Source organism: Engystomops pustulosus, chromosome 3 (genome assembly GCF_040894005.1).
Source record: "Engystomops pustulosus chromosome 3, aEngPut4.maternal, whole genome shotgun sequence".
Lineage (NCBI taxonomy): Eukaryota > Metazoa > Chordata > Amphibia > Anura > Leptodactylidae > Engystomops > Engystomops pustulosus.
The window spans coordinates 47,367,201-47,386,989 of record NC_092413.1 but is presented as its reverse complement, the minus strand read 5'-3'; the positions used below and the strand labels follow the sequence as shown (position 1 = coordinate 47,386,989).

The following is a 19,789-nucleotide window of genomic DNA, read 5'->3' as shown; positions in this document are numbered from 1 at the left end:
TATAGTAGGCCTTTGAGACCTGGACCGAGGTAGGCCCCGCAATTCTCTGCGTCGGCAGTATATGACCAGCCCCAGGGTCAGACTCGGTCCCAGCCTGCACCAAGTTAAGTGTAGTAGCGTTCTTATAAGTTTGGGATATGGCGGGTGAGGGGAATGTAAACAGATGCGCAAGAAGCGCATGATGCGCATGGAGCTGGCGCTCCGCTGCCAGGCGAGCTTTCGCCAATCCAAGCCCCTGTCTCTAGGCTACTCCCCAAACAGCACTTCTAAGAACCTTTTGTATAAGATCAAGTGTAGTAGCGTTCTTATAAGTTTAGGATATGCCGGGTGAGGGGAATGTAAACAGATGCGCAAGAAGCGCTGAAATAATATCCCTAAATGGTAAAAGTTTGCCAGTATATTTTGTGGATAACACAGCAGGGTGGCGACAAAGTTAACAACTTTGATGTGGAATCCATGAAAACAACCCAAATTTCTGCCTGACACACCTCGTTTGATAAAGGGACGATGTATGGAGGCAGCTATATGGACGACTTTTGGAGGTAGCAATGGAGACAACGTGTGGAGGCTGCTATGGAGACAATTTAATTTGGATAGTGCCTGTATGTGGCAGTCCCAAACATTTTTCAAACCAGAGGAGCAGGTAGGTGGCCCTCCAGTAAAATGGAATAGATTGAGTGCCTGTATGTGGCAGTCCCAAAAATGTTTCAAACCAGAGGAGCAGGTAGGTGGCCCTGCAGTAAAATGGAATAGATTGAGTGCCTGTATGTGGCAGTCCCAAACATTTTTCAAACCAGAGGAGCAGGTAGGTGGCCCTCCAGTAAAATGGAATAGATTGAGTGCCTGTATGTGGCAGTCCCAAACATTTTTCAAACCAGAGGAGAAGGTAGGTGGCCCTCCAGTAAAATGGAATAGATTGAGTGCCTGTATGTGGCAGTCCCAAAAATGTTTCAAACCAGAGGAGCAGGTAGGTGGCCCTGCAGTAAAATGGAATAGATTGAGTGCCTGTATGTGGCAGTCCCAAACATTTTTCAAACCAGAGGAGCAGGTAGGTGGCCCTCCAGTAAAATGGAATAGATTGAGTGCCTGTATGTGGCAGTCCCAAACATTTTTCAAACCAGAGGACCGGGTAGGTGGCCCTCCAGAAAAATGGAATAGATTGAGTGCCTGTATGTGGCACTCACAAAAATTGTTTCAAACAGAGGACCGGGTAGGTGGCCCTCCAGAAAAATTAAATGCATGAAGTACTATAGCAAGAGCCAGTGGGCCCTGTCAAAAAATAGCCATTTTCCTCTGCTTTACTGTACAAAGAGGAGGAGAAGGAGGAAAATGAGGAGGAGGAGGAGGAGTGGATCAATTATTCAGGTTGAGCTTCCTTCACCTGGTGGAGATTGGAAATTCTGAGAAATCCAGCCTTTATTCATTTTAATAAGCGTCAGCCTGTCAGCGCTGTCAGTCGACAGGCGTGTACGCTTATCGGTGATGATGCCACCAGCTGCACTGAAAACCCGCTCGGACAAGACGCTAGCGGCAGGGCAGGCAAGAACCTCCAAGGCGTACAGCGCCAGTTCGTGCCACATGTCCAGCTTTGAAACCCAGTAGTTGTAGGGAGCTGTGTGATCATTTAGGACGATGGTATGGTCAGCTACGTACTCCCTCACCATCTTTCTGTAAAGATCAGCCCTACTCTGCCGAGACTGGGGACAGGTGACAGTGTCTTGCTGGGGTGACATAAAGCTGGCAAAAGCCTTGTAAAGCGTACCCTTGCCAGTGCTGGACAAGCTGCCTGCTCGCCTACTCGCCCTCGCTACTTGTCCCGCAGAACTACGCACTCTGCCGCTAGCGCTGTCAGAAGGGAAATACTGTTTCAGCTTGTGCACCAGGGCCTGCTGGTATTCATGCATTCTCACACTCCTTTCCTCTGCAGGGATGAGAGTGGGAAGATTTTGCTTGTACCGTGGGTCCAGGAGAGTGAACACCCAGTAATCGGTGCTGGAATAAATTCTTTGAACGCGAGGGTCACGGGATAGGCAGCCTAGCATGAAATCTGCCATATGCGCCAGAGTACCAACGCGTAAGAATTCACTCCCCTCACTGGCCTGACTGTCCATTTCCTCCTCCTCCAACTCCTCCAACTCCTCTTCTTCTGCCCATACACGCTGAACAGTGAAGGACTCAACAATGGTCCCCTCTTGTGTCTCGCCAACATTCTCCTCCTCTTCCTCCTCATCCTCCTCCACCTCCACCTCCTCCGATATGCGCTGAGAAACAGACCTGAGGGTGCTTTGGCTATCAACAAGGGAATATTCTTCCCCTGTCTCTTGTGACGAGCGCAAAGCTTCCGACTTCATGCTGACCAGAGAGTTTTTCAACAGGCCAAGCAGCGGGATGGTGAGGCTGATGATGGCGGCATCGCCACTGACCATCTGTGTTGACTCCTCAAAGTTACTCAGCACCTGACAGATATCAGACATCCACGTCCACTCCTCATTGTAGACTTGAGGAAGCTGACTGACCTGACTACCAGTTCTGGTGGAAGTTGACATCTGGCAGTCTACAATCGCTCTGCGCTGCTGGTAAACTCTGGATAACATGGTCAGTGTTGAATTCCACCTCGTGGGCACGTCGCACAACAGTCGGTGAGCGGGCAGTTGGAGGCGGCGCTGCGCTGCCCTGAGAGTGGCAGCATCTGGGCTGGACTTCCTGAAATGCGCACAGATGCGGCGCACCTTCGTGAGCAAATCAGACAGATTGGGGTATGTCTTGAGGAAACGCTGAACTATCAGATTTAACACATGGGCCAGGCATGGCACATGTGTCAGTCTGCCGAGTTGCAGAGCCGCCACCAGGTTACGGCCGTTGTCACACACAACCATTCCCGGCTTGAGGTTCAGCGGTGCCAGCCACAGATCAGTCTGCGCCGTGATGCCCTGTAATAGCTCTTGGGCGGTGTGCCTTTTGTCGCCTAGGCTCAGCAGTTTGAGCACCGCCTGCTGTCGCTTAGCGACGGCACTGCTGCTGTGCCTAGAGCTACCGACTGATGGCGCCGTGCCCACGGATGGTAGTTCAGAGGAGGAGGTGGAGGAGGGGTGGGAGGAGGAGGAGGCATAGTAGGCCTGAAACACCTGGACCGAGGTAGGCCCCGCAATCCTCGGCGTCGGCAGTATATGAGCAGCCCCAGGGTCAGACTCGGTCCCAGCCTCCACCAAGTTAACCCAATGTGCCGTCAGCGATATATAGTGGCCCTGCCCGGCAGCACTCGTCCACGTGTCCGTGGTCAGGTGGACCTTGTCAGAAACGGCGTTGGTCAGGGCACGGATGATGTTGTCTGACACGTGCTGGTGCAGGGCTGGGACGGCACATCGGGAAAAGTAGTGGCGGCTGGGGACCGAATACCGAGGGGCGGCCGCCGCCATGAGGTTGCGAAAGGCCTCGGTCTCTACTAGCCTATAGGGCAGCATCTCCAGGCTAAGCAATCTGGAGATGTGCACATTAAGGGCTTGGGCGTGCGGGTGGGTTGCACTATATTTGCGTTTCCGCTCCAGCGTCTGGGGTATGGAGAGCTGAACGCTGGTGGATGCTGTGGAGGATCGTGGAGGCGACGATGGGGTTTTTGTGGCAGGGTCCTGGGCAGGGGGCTGACTAGCAGCTGACACAGGGGAAGGAGCAGTGGTGTGCACGGCCGGAGGTGAACGGGCTTGTTGCCACTGAGTGGGGTGTTTAGCATTCATATGCCTGCGCATACTGGTGGTAGTTAAGCTAGTAGTGGTGGAACCCCTGCTGAGCCTGGTTTGGCAAATGTTGCACACCACAGTCCGTCGGTCATCCGGTGTTTCCTTAAAGAACCTCCAGACTTCTGAAGATCTAGCCCTCGCCGCAAGAGCCCTCGCCACGGGAGCTTCACTAGTTGACACATTTGGCGCTGATGCACCAGCTCTGGCCCTGCCTCTCCGTCTGGCCCCACCACTGCCTCTTCCAACCTGTTCTGGTCGAGGACTCTCCTCCGTCTCAGAAGCACTGTGTTCACCCGGCCTCTCAACCCAGCTTGGGTCTGTCACCTCATCATCCTCCGAGCCCTCAGTCTGCTCCCCCCTCGGACTTCCTGCCCTGACAACAACTTCCCCACTGTCTGACAACCGTGTCTCCTCATCGTCGGACACCTCTTTACACACTTCCACTACGTCAAGAAGGTCATCATCACCCACAGACTGCGACTGGTGGAAAACCTGGGCATCGGAAAATTGCTCAGCAGCAACCGGACAAGTGGTTTGTGACTGTGGGAAGGGTCCAGAAAACAGTTCCTCAGAGTATGCCGGTTCAAATGCCAAATTTTCCTGGGAGGGGGCAGACTGGGGGGGAGGAGGCTGAGGTGCAGGAGCTGGAGGAGTGGCGATTTCGGTGACATGGGTGGACTGCGTGGAAGACTGACTGGTGGTGGACAAATTGCTCGAAGCATTGTCAGCAATCCACGACATCACCTGTTTGCACTGTTCTGGCCTCAACAGTGCTCTACCACGAGTCCCAGTAACTTCAGACATGAACCTAGGGAGTGTAGCTCTGCGGCGTTCCCCTGCTCCCTCATCAGCAGGTGGTGTCTCACCCCGCCCAGGACAACGGCCTCTGACCCCTGCAGTAGTTGGACGCCCACGTCCCCGCCCTCGTCCTCTACCCCTAGCCCTCGGGTTAAACATTTTTAAAATGAGAGTTATAACTTTATTTTTTTTTTAACTTTTTTTTGTTTTTTTTTGTGTTTTTTGTTTTTTTTTGTGTTTTTTGTTTTTTTTTGTGTTTTTTGTTTTTTTTTGAGTTTTTAAAACCAAACAATGCTATCCTATTGCTATGGCTATTTTCTAGCCAAGTATCAAAGCACACTACTATGCCAGATGAGATGACACTGAGTTAGTGCCTAATTGAAATCCAACCCCTACTAAATTTTCCCACTTCGGTCTTTGCTATGGATATGTGCGTCACTAAGCGCAGAACACAGCGGTCGCAAGTCTCACTACAAATTGCTCAGAATTGGCTAGTACATGCACTGCAGAAAGTACAGCCACCAGCAGATCAACCAGAAATCAAATATATAGAACGCTACTGTAGGCGTAAGTAAGCTCTTTGTATTCTCCTATGGCTATTTTCTAGCCAAGTATCAAAGCACACTACTATGCCAGATGAGATGACACTGAGTTAGTGCCTAATTGAAATCCAACCCCTACTAAATTTTCCCACTTCGGTCTTTGCTATGGATATGTGCGTCACTAAGCGCAGAACACAGCGGTCGCAAGTCTCACTACAAATTGCTCAGAATTGGCTAGTACATGCACTGCAGAAAGTACAGCCACCAGCAGATCAACCAGAAATCAAATATATAGAACGCTACTGTAGGCGTAAGTAAGCTCTTTGTATTCTCCTATGGCTATTTTCTAGCCAAGTATCAAAGCACACTACTATGCCAGATGAGATGACACTGAGTTAGTGCCTAATTGAAATCCAACCCCTACTAAATTTTCCCACTTCGGTCTTTGCTATGGATATGTGCGTCACTAAGCGCAGAACACAGCGGTCGCAAGTCTCACTACAAATTGCTCAGAATTGGCTAGTACATGCACTGCAGAAAGTACAGCCACCAGCAGATCAACCAGAAATCAAATATATAGAACGCTACTGTAGGCGTAAGTAAGCTCTTTGTATTCTCCTATGGCTATTTTCTAGCCAAGTATCAAAGCACACTACTATGCCAGATGAGATGACACTGAGTTAGTGCCTAATTGAAATCCAACCCCTACTAAATTTTCCCACTTCGGTCTTTGCTATGGATATGTGTGCCACTAAGAGCTAAACACAACGGTAGCAAGTCCCCCTGCTAATTCCTCACAAAATGGTACTAGATGCAAATTAAAATAAAAAAAGTAGAACGTTATTGTAGCCCTAAGAAGGGCTGTTGGGTTCTTTGAGAATCACTCCTGCCTAACAGTAAGCTAATAGAACACCCTAACGCTTTCCCTGACCAGCAGCAGCTCTCTCCCTAGCGGCATCCAGACACAGAATGATCCGAGCAGCGCGGGCAGCGGCTAGTCTATCCCAGGGTCACCTGATCTGGCCAGCCAACCACTGCTATCGACGTGTAAGGGTACCACGTCATGCTGGGTGGAGTGCAGAGTCTCCTGGCTTGTGATTGGCTCTGTTTCTGGCCGCCAAAAAGCAAAACGGCGGGAGCTGCCATTTTCTCGAGCGGGCGAAGTATTCGTCCGAGCAACGAGCAGTTTCGAGTACCCTAATGCTCGACCGAGCATCAAGCTCGGACGAGCATGTTCGCTCATCTCTAATACAAACGCCTTTCCAAAAAAAGTTTGGAGGCTGTGTAAGATGCAAATGAAAACAGAGGGCAGTAAATTGCAAATCCCATAGACCCGTGTTTTATTCACAATGATAATGGAACACTTTTAGAACTGGAAGGGAGACTCATCTAAAAAAAAGGTGAGAAAGGTCTATGTAATCACTCTATACCTTCCCTTCCCTATTTATTGGATAACATTTTAATTGGTGGGAGTCTGCCTGCTGGTACCCCCCTCATCACAAGAAAGAACCCCCTTACTGATCACATGAATGTCATTCTCATTAAATGATGGAGAAGCAAGGTAAACATGCATTGTGCCACTCCATTCAATGCTGTGTCAGCTTCAGAAATTGACAGGCACATCACTCGGCAGCTCTCCCATTCATGGTCTATGATAGTGCCGGAGATTGCATAGCACTGTGTCTAACAATTCGATGGCTCTTATAATAAGAATAATAATTCCATTATTTATACAGCACACACAGATTACACAGCGCTGCAGAGTTTGCCAAATCAGTCCCTGTCCCCAATGGGGCTCACAATCTAATCAACCTACCAGTATGTTTTGGAGTGTGTGAGGAAACCTGAGGACCTGGAGGAAACCCACGCAAACACAGAAAGAACATACAAACTCTTTGCAGATGTAATATTGAATGGAGCCCTGGTGCTCCATCAGTAAGTGAAACTAGGACCTCCATTTTTGTGATTAAAGGGGATCCAAATTCTAGGATCTGTGGATAGAGGAGAACAATCAAATTTGGTAAAACCCCTGTCTGGGAATTAAAGAGATCAACTTCTGAAGGTTTAGATGGGAAATGTTGTCCCTTTTTTGGCTTCTAGTTGCTCCATAGAGAAGTGGATCTTCTTTGCCGGATTTATTGTTTCTTAATGGGCAAAATATTTTCTATAGGTAAGAGGTCTGGCCAGCTGGTTGGCTAGTTCAGGATGAAGACTCTAATGTGACAGAATTGTCAACCAAAAGTATATGGACTCATATTCTCAGCAGGAAGTGAGAAGATTAATCACCAAAACTCTTCTAGGGCAGTCGGAACATATCCATATCTGGGCAACCAATAAAATATTACTTTTATTGAGCTATATTTTTACTCTAATGTCTCTGATATGTGAGAAGATGTCTCTTTATAACACAAGTGATTGGACAATACCAATATTACTTGGTAAATACCAATGTAGTGCATGGCCTATAGCTACAGGTCAGTGAAAGCTGCACTTGCATTAACTAAATAGATATCTGATTCAGTGGAACCATATAGTAAGGAGCATCACCATCTGCCTCTATTGCTGTAAGTGATGGAGCTGCAGAGGCAGTGAGTCAGTGTTTTGTATCTATAGTTAGTGTGTTACTGCATATAAAATATATATATATATATATATATATCTCAGACCTATTCCCAACAGCACAGATGAACATAAGGGGCACAAATGCGTCGGCTGCCCTTTCCATGGGCACTTGTGTTATCCCATACCATCGGAGATGTGGGTTTAGAAGGTGCACTGATAACAAGCAGGATGACCAGTCAGGACACAGCACCCATGGTTTCCAAAAAGAATTTTGTGTTTAATCTGAAGGTTTCTATTTTGCTTCAGTCCATTTTAAATGAGCTTTGGTCCAAGGAAGCCTGAGTGGTGTTACTGGATCTTGTGGATCTATTTCTATGAAACTGGCCCTTGGGTGCTTTTGGATCCTAAATATAGAATATTGTCCAGTGGCCTTGTGCCCTTTGCAAATGTATTTCTCTTTTATTTGAAAAATGTATTACTATTTAATAGGATAAGATTTTATAAGTTGTTTGATAACAGATTGTATAGTCCTATTATACCTGATATGAAGGTGTGGGCACCTTTTGTTAAAAGAACACGTGGAGGTTTAAAAAAAAATGCTAAATTTATCTGAATTGTGCAACCATTTTGTTTATTATTTAAGTACTTTAGGAAATCATCCAAGCGGATATATAATATTCACAACATGCAAAGTGACGTGTGGCAACCATGTTGAGGCTCAACAATCTTAAATAATATGAAGATTTTCTTTCCATACAAGTTACTGGACATGTTGAAACCTGCCCGGGCCGAAGGCCAAGAGGATTGTTCTTTGATGAGCTGAATATTGACTAACATTACACTAATATATCCTGATAAGCTTTTCCTTGTGTTTGCATAACTGTGGTTTGCATTCATCCGGCCGTGTCAGTGCTCAAGTTCTCAGCTATGAAATATTTCCCATTACTGTATATTGTCATGTGGGATTCTACCAGTACCTCACCTTCCTGGAGGAACCGAAAGGCTGTCATTTCAATACACGTCTGACCATTATTTCTTTGGACCCTACCAATGGACGAATTTGGTATTTCATGGTCCTCAAGCAAATTGATGGGCACCTTTATATCTAGTTCCACTCTAAATGGCAGAACGAGGAGTCTACAATTCCATGCTCTGCCATTTCTTTACATTGTATTGGTGTCACAAGGATATTTCTCTTAAGAGCCCCACATAATTTTTTGGGTTGCTTTACAGATAAATGTTTCCGCCTTGGGTTAATACATGTCTACTTTCAAAACAAACATAAGGAGTAGGCATATTGTATTCTTCTTAACCCCTTGCATCATTTGGGTAGTACTGGGAAATCACCAAGAAAAGACAACAGAAAATGGTGCACCGATATGTAAGGCCATGAGACCACCATTGAAGTCCACATATAATGAGTGTTGGGATGCATTAAGCTAAGTTAGGCGACCTCCTCCACCTTTCCTTTCACGCTAAATCAGACCCTGTTTGTTGTGAATCCTGATATGCACCTTATTTTTTGCCTAGTGTTACTGGTCTCGGGTATCTATTTAATTATTTTATCACTGAGCTTTAGAAAGAGGTCAGCTATGCTCTCAGCATTGATGGGTTTGGAATCATCTGCTTGGTGGAGATCCTGAAGCATTTAAATACAGGCAGCATGTTATAGAGCAGGGAGATACTGAGCAGCATGTTAAATACGTAGTTTTGTTGGAAAAGATGAGCTGTTCTATTTTCTGGATGTCTGCTAAAAATATCAAATGTGTTGCTATTAAAAAAAAAAAAGGAACTATTCCATTTTCTAAAGTGAAATATACCATTTAAAAAGTGAGATGTACAGATACTCGCCTATACTCCTCTTGATGTTGATTCCAGCGCTGTCCTTCACTTATTTAAAGTGGACACATCATGCGAGGGCATGCATAATTAGCATTTTTTTTTCTTTTTTAAATGGTAGATTTCCTTTTAACGGCTTTGTTTTTATGGCTTTTACTTTCTGTCCGAGGGTCGGGGAGCAAAAGTTTTCCTTATGGAGAGTTTGCCACATAAGGCGGTCTTGCAGGCATGTGGAGGTTTATAGCCATTGATGCTCAACTAGGGGATTTTGGGAAATGTATAAATAAGTTTTCCAGGATGGGATAAGGAAAACAATGCCTCTTAGCTACCTTGTAAGGCATCCCCCTCTTATCATCAAGCATGACTTTCGGAAAGCCTAATGACATGATGTGGGATTAAAGCCAAACCTGAAGTAACAGATTCCCAACTGTAGACAGCACTGTTTCCATGTCGCAGGTTTAGCAGAGTGAGAAGCTGTTGACTAGGGTGAGGGAGTAAGCGTTCTCCTTACAGAGAGTTTGCCAATTAAGGCCACCGTGTAGGCGTGTGGAGAGTTATAGCCATTGATGCCCTACTAGGGGATTCTGGCGCTTGTCACAACTAGGAAAACTTGTATGTATACTTTCTGTCCATCCATTTTAATGTTTGGTTAACTACGATCAACGAGATATCACATTTATATAGTATAGTACATTATTAAAATCATTGGAAAATTGTATACCCATTTACTGTGACCTATTTTTTCTATACTTGGGTGTAATGGAGCTAATTTGCCATTTATTCTATGGGATCATCAAAGATTTTTGAACAGAGGGGTGCGTAAAATATTTATGATTTTGCTTTTATGTGCATTTGGTTAATAAACCTCTGGCAGGTGTAATAGGGATAACTACAACAGGCCTGGGAGCCTTGAAAAGCAAAAGCAGCAGGAGACTAACCAGAGGGGTGAATGCGACCTTGACACATAACTGTCATAATTGGTGGGTATTAACAAAGGGTGTCTGCTGTATTGTGCAGATGCCCACCCTGGATGGCTGCTTTGGTAGGCACAGGTGCTGTAGTTCTGCTGCTCCCTATTAGTTGCAGCATAATGGCTGCTGGGTCCTTAGAGATGTGCTGGCCCCTAAAATGGCTGGTGTTAATGTGGAGGTGCCTGAGCATTGTTGGTCTAATGTACTTAGATAAGGTGTGCTTATCTGCTGTGTTCTGTTTTGACCCTATGCGTCGCCTAATCAGGAGTTGCACTGTGTGTCTCCCCCTCAGCCAAATTCCATATCCAACGGGGTCAACTGGATAAAGCCCTTGGGATTTGCCCAAAGCCAAATCGATTATATAGCACAGAGGATCCACAACCTGTTTTATGTTTGGGTCCATTACACCTGTATACAGAAGACTTGGGTCCATAATGGTAAAGTTGGCTTACATTTAAAAAAAAATGCTTCTAGTTATGTTTTTTCAATCAAAGTGTATGAAATAATTAGTTTAGGGGGATGTTTCATAAAAAGAAGAGATTCCAACACCTAATGAATACCTCCTACATGTCATAAAGTAGAAATCCTACTTTTAAGTTAACATGTGTGTTGGCAGAAAAAAGGATGTTTTAAAAGTTTCCTAACACCCACAGTTTTTTTTTAAAGTAAACTGGTATTAGGTTTGTGTTTTGTTTTGTTTTTTTACTTTTTCACTACATCAATTTTGGGCATTGCTTGATGAAAGAATGTGCTGACCCAGCATTCACAACATACAGATTCACTTAAAATAGAAGCTGAATTACAGAGAAAACATTCCCTCTGCTTCATGTCACAGTCCTCTATAACCAGCTGTAGAGATTTACATGCTGCACAAAGTATTATGTCACATGATATGTAACTATAAAAGAAATGTATTTTTCACTATTCATTTACTTCATAAATCCTGTGACACTGTTCAGACATGGCAGATTTTTTACCAGAATTTAAAGGGAACCTGTCAGCAGAAACGGAACTAATAAATCACTATCAGTATGTTGTCAAGCAGTCGAACACCTTCCAGATCATGTTTGTTTCCTGTCCCAGTGTGGTGGCATCATGGAGAAAATCTACTTGGAAATGAGATGTAAATTGGAGGCAGAGATTTTAACACTGAAGTCAAGCTCTCTCTTCCTCATAAAGCCCCCTTTACTGTAATTGCATCAAGAACCAGATCTCCTGAAGTCAGAAGCATGATTTCCATCACAGAGGAAGGCCTCACAGATGACTATGATGGCTTCTACTGTTCTATACTTTCATGATGCTGTGTGTGTACCACACTGCAAACCTGTAGCAAGTCGCGTCATTATTATTACTCTGTAAATTCTGTTTCGGTGAACCAAGATCGGGATATCAGAATGTAGCCAACACCCACAGCACATGTCTGGGCACCACTTTGTCTGTCTGAATGCGCCCCCATACTTGATGTGTCTTCATATTTGCTGTATTGTACTAGTCTACTGTGCATACCTCTCATACCAACCATGAAAAGGCAGGCAGGTGGCATTAGAATGTATTGTATTCAACATCTTAACTTACAGTCACATTATGCCGCCTCATTTATTATTTTCAAAGTGTTTCCTTATCACCTCCTACAATATTTCTAAAGCAAAGTGTCCTTACTGGTGCAATAAGCTTGTCTGGACACGTCGGCCATTGAGTACATGAAAAGCTGATACTTGACATCTAATGCTGTGGTGGTCCAAAGAACAATGTGTGAATCCCAGTACAATTGGTTTTCTTATTCTCGATCACTTAGCCTTTTGTAGCATTCTAGTCCTCTTATTGTACGGTAGGTTCCTACTTGAGAAAATGTAATCAACACCCTTAAAATGTCTTTTACAGTTTGCTATGGGATGGACCAGGAAGAGGAGAACAAATATGTGTCCCAGCTTCAAGAGGTTTTCAAGAGCTGTGACACCACGGGCACTGGATACTTGGACAAAGATGAGCTGACAGACCTGTGTCACAAGCTCCATCTAGAAACACAACTCCCTCTGCTACTGCAAACGCTTCTAGGAAATGATCTGCTTGCCAGAGTAAGTCTGCCTTCCAGAACTGAACATGTACATCCATAAACTTTTATATCTGTAGGCTGGGGCAGTACAGGAGGTATAGTTTTGTTCTGAGTTTAGTCCTGCCACATCCCACTATATAATTGGAAAAAAAAGTTTAAAACTTTGCATTGGCCACCTATAGAGGGAGCTCACAGCTCGTGTGTGTACATTTACAAGAAAAAGTATATAACAATGTAAACTATTCTAATTGTGAGCAGGCTGTGGAGTTACTAAGCCAAACATCCAACATCCAATACATGTATATTTCGACCGCTTCAGCCAAACATCCAATATATGTATATTTTGACCCCTTCAGACAGCTCTTCTAATACACATACTAAGGTCCCTTTCAGACGGACGTTGTGATGATGTATTTATATACATTACCATAGGCGACTACGGTACAGTGAGCACAACGTCTGCCGTCAAACTGTACGATAGAGCAGACTCTATCTTATCCTGTGTTTTATAGTCGGGGGCCATACCTCACTATAGAGTGGGGAGGAGTGAGCAGAGCTTTCTCTTTCTCTTTCCAGCGAATGGCGGTACGGAGGCTGGGCGAGTATACGTTCACGTGAAAGAGACCTAATATGAATAGATACCTTGGAGTATTTTCATACAATAGGTCCTCAATATAAGATTGCTTAAAGGGAATCTACCACCAGGATGCAATGGGCCTGAGGGGCACCAGGCTCCATAGGTGTTAATGGAGTCTGGAGCCTCTCAGGCTCATTTGCATACAGTCCTGCATCACCGTGGTAAATGTCCTTTAAGGTCTGACACCTAGCACCGACACAGATCAGCTTATTGGGCTGTCATGATATACTGTACACCAGAGTTTACCAAATAGCCCTCAAAAGGTCTAGTTGGAGTACGGTAGCTGAAACCATTGGGAAAATATATATATATTATTATTTTTTTTTTTTTGTAGGTCAATTTTGAAGAGTTTAAAGAAGGATTTGTGGCTGTCCTCTCCTCAACTATTGACATCAGCATCTCTGACGATGACGAAAGTAGTTATTTAGAGCCGGGTAAGATTATATATATATATATATATATATATATATATATATATATATATATATATATATATATATATATATATATATATATATATATATATATATATATTATTTTTAATATATATTTTTTTTAATATACCGTATATACTCGAGTATAAGCCGACCCGAGTATAAGCCGAGGCCACTAATTTTACCACAAAATACTGGGAAAACCTATTGACTCGGGTGGGAAATGCATTGGTCACAGCCTCCCCAGTATATAGCCAGCCAGGCTCTGCCCCAGTGTATATAGCCTGCCAGACCCTGCCCCAGTGTATATAGCCTGCCAGACCCTGCCCCAGTGTATATAGCCTGCCAGACCCTGCCCCAGTGTATATAGCCTGCCAGACCCTGCCCCAGTGTATATAGCCTGCCAGACCCTGCCCCAGTGTATATAGCCTGCCAGACCCTGCCCCAGTGTATATAGCCTGCCAGACCCTGCCCCAGTGTATATAGCCTGCCATACCCTGACCCAGTGTATATAGCCTGCCAGACCCTGACCCAGTGTATATAGCCTGCCAGACCCTGACCCAGTGTATATAGCCTGCCAGACCCTGACCCAGTGTATATAGCCTGCCAGACCCTGACCCAGTGTATATAGCCTGCCAGACCCTGACCCAGTGTATATAGCCTGCCGCTGCTGCCGGACAGATCGCACAGAAGATATACAGGGGTCACCGGAAAGGTGAGTTTAGATATATTTATTTTTTTGACTCGAGTATAAGCCGAGTTTGGGTTTTTTCAGCACATTTTTTGTGCTGAAAAACTAGGCTTATACTCAAGTATATAAGGTATATGTTAGACTTATATTATCATTTTAGGTGTCTTTTTTGGCAACTCTCAATATAAAACAAAATCCTGAATTGCTACAAGTTTTTTTTTTTTCTTTTTGCCATCTTGGTTATCTTAAAGGGAACCCGTCCGAGCAAATGGACCTATTAATGGACTAACTGTATGTTGTTAAGCAGCTGAATAGCTTCCAGATTATGTTTCTGTCATGGCTCATTGTGGTGGCATCATCTGGAAAATCGACTTTGAAGTAAGAAATAAAATGTTGTACTAAATCATGAGGGTGGAGAGTTTAGCACTGAATCCAAGCAAGAGTGCCCCTTCCCTTGTGATTGACACTATGGACCTATGACTTCTGGATACCGATGTCGCTGGAAGCCAGATGGTCAATTACAGTGGATGAGGGATTTTGAGGCAAAGAGAGCTTGAATTCAGAGCTAAACTCTCCAGTCCCATGACTTTATATAGCATTTTACATCTCACTCAAAAGTTGATTTTCAAGATGAATACACCACATTGGGTTATGAAAGGAACAAAGGGAAAAATCTGGAATTGTTTAACATATTAGTGGTGGTTAATTAGGCCAATTCAGTTTACAGGTTTCCTTTAAATGCAAAGATCACGGGGGGTCATCTCATTGTCATTAGATGTTAGGAAAATGAATGACAACTTTGTTTGTACTGCTGGAGATCTAGATAAGGCAGTGCAATGCTAATGCTATACAAACAGACAAGGTGTTGTATTCATGCCCTCTGTCACGCCTGGGTTTCTAAGGGAGAGGACTGTTCATCACTTCTTTAAGTCAGTAAAAAGTTAACATGCCTCACCTGGCACAGGTTTGGAAAGTGGAGGACAGTCTGACAAATTTTGGTATAGAGTTCCAGAGTATGGGAGATGCACAGGAGAAGTCCTGGATGCGTTTGTGAGAAGAGCGGATAGTAATAGAGTGAAGCTGAAGGTCCGGTGAGGAATGAAGATTACATCTGGGACAGTATTGGCTTATAAGTTCAGAAATATAAGCAGGGGACAGGTTGTGGACGGCTCTGTAAGTTGGGGGTTAGTATTTTAAATTGAATTCTCTCTGAAATAGGTAACCAGTGGAGAGAGAAGAGATGCAGAGGAGAAATGAGGAGACAGGTGGATTAGCCGAGCAGTAGTTAAGGATGGATTGAAGGGGCGTTAGAGAGCTAGCTGTGAGACCACAGAGAAGGTTGCAGTAGTCCAAGTAGAAGATGATGATTACATGGACCAGTAGCTTTGTAAACTCTGGATTGAGGAAGGGTCGAATGCCAGAGATGTTCTTGAGATGGAGGTTGCAGGTCGTAGTAAGGGCCTGTATCTGTGGCTTAAAGGATAAGGCAGAGTCAAAGATGACTCCAAGGCAGCGGACTTTAGGGACCGGAGAGAATGTGGAGCCATGGATTGTTACAGTTCGGTCTAGTGGGAGGGATGTGTTAGGTGGAGGAAAGATTATGAATTCCATTTTGTCAGTGTTGGGCTACATTCACACGATATATGCCCGCCGTACCATAGTACGGCAGGCATACATGGGTGCTGCGGAGAGGAGCAGCTCACCCCCGCTCCTCTCCATAGGAATATACAGCACACAGCACTGTATTCCGTGTAAAGATAGGATAATGTCCTATCTTTCTATCGGCTACGGAATGGTGCCGCTCCCATACGGCGCTGTGAGGCCATAGAAGTGTATGGGGGACGTATATACGCTGTAAATATGTCGGCTGTACATACGCCCCCCATATGTTCGTGTGAATGTAGCCTTAAGGTTTAGAAAATGGGAAGAGAAGATACAGATCTGGAAAAATCATACTTTTTTGTGTGAAAGGGGCCCTAGTTTCAAGTGTCAGGAAATGGGTGTTGTTATTGAGATAAACTGAACTGTCTCATAAGTCGTTATAAAGATTAATTTTGGTAAAATCACCTTCTTATTTTTGTAGCAGTTCCTGAAGAGGTGCAACCAAAATTTGTAAAAGGGAACAAGAGATATGGCCGACGTACACATCCTGAGCGTGAAGCTGTTGAAAATGAGACCAACAAATATTTGCACGATAAGGACCAAAGGAAAAGCCAGCTGAGACGGTCATCATCATTGGAGAGTGTAGAGGTGGGAAGGTTTTATTGTGTGTTTGAGTATTTATCAATGAGGTTTCTATATTCAGGAATTTTGATTTTAGATATTTTATGTGAAAATAATTTTCAATTACTTAATTTTTATGATGATAAAACTATAACAGTAGATGAGTAAATGCTGGAACTGTAAAGCATACATGTGAGCTGGTAGGCTAGTTACCATGTCACCATGACCAGGGTGCAGTCTTACTATATCCTGAGCATTACAGACGATGATACAGCTAAAAGGAAGAAGAGATCTGCACATTTAAAGAGAAATTTAAGGTTATAGTTCCACAAGCCACCACCATCCTGTTACAAGGATGTCTTTCTATGTTCTGGGAAATGTTGTATTATGCAGAAAAAGATCTTTGAGCAAAGAATTTAAATATAATGAAAGGAGTCACGTGGGCGGAGACTTGCTGGAATGTCCAATTTTGACTCATCATAAAAACTACCCTACAGAAGCTGATGCCCTGTGATTGTCTTACAATGGTCATCTAGTAAAGAACTCAAAGTACTTTTTTTAGGATAATGCTGAATAAAAGTGAATAGCATGGAAACTTTTAAGAAAGTTTTCCAACTACCCCCAACCCCATTCAACTTGTTTACCATCCTCCCAGTACATTTGTATGGATTAATAAAACTATATTTTGTCACTAAAACAAGCTCTTTACAGAAATTATTAGATCAGAAATTTATAATCAGAAAGATACTAAAAAAAATAGTGCTATCTTTGGAAGGCAGAGAGATAAAAAAAAATCTGAAACATAAAAATATGGCAGCATGAAAACATGATCTTGCTTTAGGCCAATAGCATCAAAACATCTTGTGTTAGCTTACAGCGTGGTGGTCAGGACACTATAAATGCCCATCAAAAAGGTTCATTTAGACCATGTTCACATAAACATGGAGTTTCATGGTGATTTTTGTGAGTTATGTCACATACAGCTTGCAGTTTACCTATGACTTGTATGTTTTATATATCCGCCTAGTCTATATAGAAGTTCCCTTATCTTGTGTACCTTTTTTTTCTGTACTTCAACTGATTTTGATTATTTATTTACTATATTATTGGCAATCAAAAAGTGACACAAGTAGGAAATGGACCATCACTGCTCTAGTATTGACTTCTGCACTCCTTTACTTTTCATAATAATTCCACAAGGTGGCAGCATAGACAGTGTGAGCTTGGTGGTGCTTTACATCACACACAAAACTGCAATACAGAAAAATTAGGTATTTCCCTATAAATTAGGTAAATGTTTTAGTCATTGGAACTAAATATATAAATATATCCATATGTAGGTACCCTACCTATTAGTGTCAAATAAGGCTCTTTAAAAAACACCATGTTTTTTATTTTGACAGCAAGTCTTTTTGCTATTCTCTATCTCTTCACACAGAAGCAACGTGTGAGGAAAAGAAAGGAGAACAAAATATGCTGCTAGACAAAAAACAAAAAGACTCCTCTGGCGCAATGGTTGAGTTTTGTTCTTGTGCCAAACACTTGATACCAGACCACACAGATTGTTTTTCTTATTCCAGTGCCCATGGCACATGTCCAGTCCATATTGTGCCATATTGTAAATGTTTGTGTGTGTGTATATATATAAATATATATTATAAAGGGAGATGTATCACTGCGATTCTTTCACTGCTTCTATACAAGTAATATTGCATAGAAGCAAATTCTCTCGCAGACCCACACGAGTGGCTCAGGCAGTGCAGCTCATTCAGCATGGTACATCAATGCGAGCTTTGGCAAGAAGGTTTGCTGTGTCTGCCAGCGTAGTGTCCAGAGGCTGGAGGTGCTACCAGGAGACATGGAGGGGGCCGTAGCAGCGTAACAACCAAGCAGCAGCACCTATATCTCTACCTTTGTGGAACATGAGGAGCGCTGTCCGAGCCCTGCAAAATGTCCTCCGGCAGCCACAAACGTGCATGTGTCTGCACAAACGGTTAGAAAGCGACTCCATGAGGATGGTATGAGGGCCGACGTATGCATATGGGGGTTGGCACGCCCTGTGCTCTTCACAGATGAAAGCAGGTTCACACTGAGCACATGTGACAGACCAGTCTGGAGGCGCTGTGGAGAGCAATCTGCTGCCTGCAACTTCCTTCAGCATGACAGGTTTGGCAGTGGGTCAGTGATGGTGTGGGGTGGTATTTCTTTGGAGGGCTGCACCGCCTTCCATGTGCTCGCCAGAGGTAGCCTAACTGCCATTAGGTACCGAGATGAGATCCTTGTGAGACCATTTAATGATGTGGCTGGCCCTGGGTTCCTCCTAATGCAGGACAATGCTAGACCTCATGTGGCTGAAGTGTGTCAGCAGTTCCTCCAAAGATGAAGGCATTGAAGCTATGGACTGGGCGCTCATTCCCCAGAACTGAATCCGATTGAGCACATCTGGAACATCGTGTCTCGCTCCATCCACCAACGTGTCACCACAGACTGTCCAGAACTTTGCAGATGCTTTAATCTATGAGATCCCTCAGGACATCATCTGCAACCTTATCAGGAGCCTGATGGGGCGTTTTAGGGAGGTCATACAGGCACGCGGAGGCCACACACATACTTAGCCACACACAGTGACTTAGCACTCAGTGGCGGATATATCCGCCGCTGAGATGATGCCGAACCAGCATCGGGAAACACGGGGTGCCGGCTGTAACATATAGCCGACAGCCCAGTGTAACACCCGCGGTCGGAGTAGGCTTCGATCGCGGGTGTGCAACCCGTTAAATGCTGCGGTCAGCACGACTGCGGCATATAACATTCCTTTGGGGGGGTCTTTTTCCCCACAATCGTCAGATGATTGCATGTTTATGTCCCATGGTGGAAAAGTGAAAAAGTAAAAAAAAAATAAATCAATAAAAATGCCCATAAGCCCCATAACATACATAGAGACATATAACCCCTAAAAAAGTCTAAATCATAACAAAAACCCCACATATATAGTATCACTGCGTCTGTAACAACCTGTAGAATAAAAATAAATCATTATTGAACCCGAACGATGCACGCCGTAAAAAAAAAACTGTTAAAAACCCACCAAAAATGATCATTTTTACCTATTCCCGCAAAAAACAAGCCATCAACCAGCTTTGTAGCCAAAAAAGTAAAAATGTTATGCCACTTGGAAGACGGCAATGCAAAAATGATATTTTTCCCCACATTACGGTTTTATTTGACAAATTTAGTAAAACGTAAAAAAATATATTCAAGTCTGGTATCTCCGTAATCGTATCGTCCCATAGAATAAAGCTAAC

The 19,789-nt window shown here is 44.0% G+C and overlaps 1 protein-coding gene across 5 annotated transcripts in view; it reads left to right on the top strand.

Moving 5' to 3' along the window:
• NINL (ninein like) overlaps nt 1-19,789 on the top strand; it is an 81,950-nt gene that overhangs the window by 16,950 nt on the left and 45,211 nt on the right. For 4 of the 5 annotated variants that reach the window (XM_072140700.1, XM_072140701.1, XM_072140698.1 and 1 more), the window contains exons 2-4: nt 12,328-12,521; nt 13,471-13,570; nt 16,345-16,511. In XM_072140700.1, coding sequence (XP_071996801.1) covers nt 12,339-12,521; nt 13,471-13,570; nt 16,345-16,511 — 450 coding nt within the window. In that variant the 5' untranslated portion in view covers nt 12,328-12,338. The remainder of the gene's footprint in view (nt 1-12,327; nt 12,522-13,470; nt 13,571-16,344; nt 16,512-19,789) is intronic. The other variant, XM_072140699.1, reaches the window with a different exon arrangement.